Source organism: Helianthus annuus, chromosome 6, assembly GCF_002127325.2.
Source record: "Helianthus annuus cultivar XRQ/B chromosome 6, HanXRQr2.0-SUNRISE, whole genome shotgun sequence".
Classification (NCBI taxonomy): Eukaryota; Viridiplantae; Streptophyta; class Magnoliopsida; order Asterales; family Asteraceae; genus Helianthus; species Helianthus annuus.
The window spans coordinates 16,813,132-16,818,347 of NC_035438.2; the positions used below are offsets into that span (position 1 = coordinate 16,813,132).

General features: G+C 37.1%; 1 protein-coding gene across 1 annotated transcript; it reads left to right on the plus strand.

Moving 5' to 3' along the window:
- Positions 1-296: 296 nt before the first annotated feature.
- LOC110944493 (protein FAR1-RELATED SEQUENCE 5-like) lies at positions 297-1,515 on the plus strand. The gene is made up of 2 exons (XM_022186157.1): positions 297-749; positions 847-1,515. The coding sequence occupies exons 1-2, from the start codon at positions 297-299 to the stop codon at positions 1,513-1,515; spliced, it is 1,122 nt and encodes a 373-aa protein (XP_022041849.1).
- Positions 1,516-5,216: the final 3,701 nt, after the last annotated feature.

Genomic DNA, 5,216 nt, shown 5'->3' on the forward strand with positions numbered 1-5,216 from the left:
CCAGGACCCTTCAATGAAAGCTGCCATTTCAGAGGTTTTCACAGACTCTCGGCACCGCCTTTGCATGTGGCATATTATGAAGAAACTTCCCACCAAGGTTTTATTAATTTATGAATCTCTTTTGAGAAGTTTTTTTTTGTTACATTTTATTAACAGTTTTGTGTTTTCATATGTATAGATTGCTGGAGACCTGTTACAAAACTCTGAGCTAAGAGCATTGATGCATCGTTTGGTGTGGAGTATTCACATGAAGCCATTTACATTTGAGACGCGTTGGCAACTTTTGATGGAGGAATATGGGTTACAAGATCATGACTGGTTTGAATGACATGTACTCAATTAGGGGCCAATGGGTACCTGCCTACTTCCGTGATATCCCAATGTGTTGTCTGATGAAGACTACATCAAGATGTGAAAGCTCTAACTCAAGCTTCAAGGTCAACTCTTCTAGCGCTAACACACTAGTTCAGTTCATGCTATGTTACGAAACTAGGATAGACAATCAGCGTTACAGGCAACGTGTTGCAGAGTTTAAAACTTCATCTAGTGTATTCATGGACAGTACTGACTTAGCTATTGAGAAGCATGCTTTTGAGTTGTATACACATGCAATTTCCACAGAAGTAAGAAAAGAGATATACAAGGGGAAGCTGTTTTGTTACATTGTAAACACGGAGGATTGTGATGATGTTTGTGTTTACTATGTGAATCAGTTGGACAAACGTAACAATGCAACCAACACATTCACGGTAACTTGCTGTATCCTTATAGTGGCATTTTTTGTTTAAGCTTTTCATTATGCTTTTTTTCACAGAAGCTTAATTATGTGTTTTGGTGTTTTTGTAGGTTAAACCTGAATTGAGAAATCAATCGGTCTCCTGTTTATGCAACAACTTCATCCGTATTAGATATCTGTGTAGGCACATTTTTTGTGTTTACCGGGTAAACAATATTGAAAAAATCCCGGCCCAGTTTGTTGTTAAGCGTTGGTCTAGGGACGTGCTTCCTAAAAGTTTATTTTCTATTGAGAGTCGATATGGCGTTGACACTCGTCCACAAGCTGCTGCGAGAAGTCAGATTCTTGAGATCGTAACTGAATGTGTAGACGCATTAAGAAGTGACGTTGGAGGACTTTCTTCTTTCGCTGAGCAGATAAAGGAACTGAAATGCAAGTTACTAAATGGAGGACCAGTTGATGACGAAGCCAACAATGATAACTATGCTGCTGTTGAAGAATTGCTTGGTGTTTCTTTAGATGGGGACGTAACTCTCAACAATCCAGACGGGATCAGTAACAAAGGACGCGGCAAACGCCGACGATTGTCTAGAGCATCTCAGGATGGAACGAGCAACTCTGCTGTCAAACCTCCCAAAACACCCAGGCTTTACCGAACCTGTATGAAGTACGTGACTGGGCATGATTCAAGAAATTGCAAGAAAAAGAAGAACAGGAATAAATCGGGTAATGAGGATGAGGACGAGGACTCAAGCTCTGTGAGTCAGGAGTCCACTTGATTTGGTATTTATGTTGATGTGTGTGTTGTGCGTGTTTTGAAAACTTTTATGACGCCAGCTTTTTGGTCTCCATTTTAGTGGAGCGCAACTAAACTTTGATCATCCCTTTTGTATTTTTTGGGCTGCCTTTTGTACATGCACATGTTTGCATATGTAGATTATCTGAAAATCGATGCACATGCATATGTTTTGCATGTTAGGATGTATGTGGGTTTGGTATGTAGTATGGTTTTCAGTTTAATGACTATGGTTTAATTGATCAGTTGCATTATGAAAGGATATCCCCAATGTTTGTGTGAGAAGTAAACGTTGCATTGTTTGTTGAGATTAAGAAATAGGTGGTACTTAGTTGGATTATCCTTGTTAGTATGCTAATGACATTTTCGTTAGTATGCACTTGTTGATGTTTGGTTGAAGCTGAGATTTTTTTATGCTATGGATTTTTTGGTTTTGTTTTTACCATGTTACATTTTTTTCCCTGAGTTTTTTGTAGATTTTTGCTGTGTTTGATTCTGAGATTTTTCTATCTTATGGATTTTTTGGTTTTGTTTATACCATGTTACATATTTTGGACGTTACATCCATCCTACGTATATAATTAGTTAGAAAATGACCCATTTCGTTACAAAAGCCAGTAACAAAAAAAAATCTAAGCACATATAGTAGTTTGTATTTTTTTTTGTTTTTGTATGTTTTTTTTACAAAACACAAGCCGTTTTTTTCTTAAAGAGATAACATATCTGGATGAAGTACCAAGTTTTTACATGGTCAAGTTGTAGATACATTTTTACAGAATACATACAACAAGATGTATCTTTTTGTTACTTTTTCCTTTTTATCTGGTGATGCATTTAATTTGTCATTTACTTTCATATCTAATCACCACCATCCACCCCCAAAGTTTATTTTTTTCGTTATAAATAGTTTCAGCATACCCCAATGTGTATATCCCCAAAGCAGTGTTAACTACTCATCACACACAAAACATAACAATGCACAAGAGGCCATGCTTGGTTTCCAAAGTTCCGGATGTTGAGGCGATCGATCTCATGCCTGGAAAAAATGAGTTCATTAATGTCGGGAAGAGACTTCGAAAGTATGCATCGACTCCAGTCAGCGTTGGCGATATTCCTGAAACAAGCCCTCTACCCGCTATGCCCATACATACGCTTAGGAAGATTTTTACTAGTGAGGGGCACCCCCGCGGGAAGAGAAGTAGTTGTTGTTCGATCCCAAAGGTGGAACCCGATGTGAAGCCTACGGCGTGAGCAATACCAAAAAACGAGCCTACTGTTAACCCTACAGTCAAGATGGAGCCAAAAGTAGTGCCCAAGGGTGAGCCTACAATATACCCAACAAAGAGACATGTTGATGATCCCACAACCAGTGATTGGGTTGATGATGTCGTGGATGAGTGAAATTGAGTGGGATTCATATTTCCCAATAAACATATCAGTTTCCCCCGTGCCAGCAAACCCATGCAAGTGCAAAAAGTGGTTCACATGAAGAAGCTCAAGTAGAAATCAGGTGTTGTTGTTGTGTTTTACTAATTATGTTGTTTTTTAAGATGTATGTATGTTTTTAGGTTAATTAGAAATTAGGTATAGTATCAGGTTATCAACATTATCTAAGGAGTAATTTATGTGTCTAATGATTTTTGTAATTTTTGGTGGTGTAATATCTAATGGAAAAAAATAACTATCTAGTTTGTGTGTTGTTACTTCTTTGTTGGAATGTATTTTTTTTTCTATTTTTGGTTATACAAGTAGATATGTGGTATTAAAACTTTTCCCAGGGGTAGGCCCCATGTTAAAAAAAAGTAATGAAAGTAAAAAAAGTAAGAAGTGCATGGACGTGGGTAATGACAAAAGGATATATTTATACTGGGACCCACAAATGGTTAGTTCATATCTTTATTTTAGATCCATCATTCCAACTACAGGCTTCCAACTATCTCCATCTCCAACTACCCAAACTATATTCAAATATATGATTTTCTTATCTCTCTTTTTTCTATACAATTCATCTACCTCTCAAAAAAGATGAAAAGGTGTTCATGGGGGAGGATTGCTACCATCCGGACATCCTGGACAGATGATAACCCAGGAAGAAGGTTCTATTCATGTCCATTTAAGGTAAAAAATTCGAACCCTGATTTTAATAAGTAAATGTATGTTCTAATCGTGTTTTATGCCCATTATTTTAATGTAGCCTAGCAACCGCCCTTTCATTGGTTGGGTCGACCCACCGATGTGCTTACGGTCAACTAGGATCATACTAGGTCTTTTGAGGAACATCAACAACCTGCAAGCTGAACTGTTTACCCGTGAGCAAGAAATTCGGAAGAAGAAGAGGGTTATATGGTTACTGATATTAGCGTTAGTGATTGGCAGCTTACTTGTTAGCATTGTTTGTTGTTATTAAGAAATAGGTGGTACTTAGTTGGATTATCCTTCTTAGTATGCTAATGACATTTCTAGTATGTACTTGTTGATGTTTGGTTGAATCTGAGAATTTTCTATGTTATGGGTTTTTTGGTTTTGTTTTTACCATGTTACATTTTTTCCCCTCTGATTTATGTAGACTTTTGCTGTGTTGAATCTGAGAATTTTATATGTTATTGTTTTTTTGGTTTTGTTTTTACCATGTTACATTTTTTTGCCTCTGATTTTTGTACATTTTTGGTGTATCCGAGTTACATTTTTTTTTTCACTGAGATTTTTGTACATTTTTGTTATATGTGTCTTTGATCATGTGCTTTTGTTTGAAGGTTGCTTGAATATCTTTTTTTCCCCAACAACGTTGTATGTTTTTTTTTTATATTTGATCACGTGACTCTTTTTTATTTATTATTTTTTCCTAATGTGTGTAAACTATGTAAGCTTTTTTTTAATATATCATTTTTTTTTAAATCATATAATAACGACACGACTTTTTGAATAACATAGATTGGAGAAACATAGATTTAACTCAATCGTTGAGTACATAATAACTTTAACACTAGATATGGTAAACAACACAGTATAAGGAAAGTAGCCCCTATATTGCATGAGAGAGGGAAAATTGGGGCACATTTTTTTTCACACCCATACTAGCAACTTGATGTAAACACCACTTTTTAGTCAAGAAACGATCTTGGAGTGCCATATTCAATTTCAGTGCTGAATGGTTCTGGGCTAAGCTCACTCTCCCACGGGTTGTGGTTGGCCCACGAGACAAGAGTGTTTGGAGAGTAACAAAAGTAATCATCATCTATAGGATCATCTTCGGGATCATTGGTAGTCTTTGGATCAACTGCCGAGGGGTTCTCTTGTGTGGCATTGACTGGTTTAGCTTGGTCTGCGAGCACCACAGATGAAGAGTTTTTGACAGGGGTAACTTGTGTAGTGAAGTAAAATGATCCCCAGTCAACATCAAAAAGTGCCTCATCTAAGCACATCTCATCATGTGTTGTTTTTTCAGGTTTAGTGTTAGTAAGGAGGTCACTTATAAGCTTAGCATCCATAGCAAGATTTTCTTCAACAGTTTGCGGCGTTGTCGGAAGAGAAGGGGTGTTTGTGATTTGAGAACACTCTGGGTTGCCATCTGATTTTGGAGCTTGGAGTTCAAATGAAAGAGTTCTGCGCAATCGTTTGGTAACCCGTTTTGAGTCAGATGGTGATGCTGGACTAGACATAATAAGGTTGTTTTTTTTTCACTTC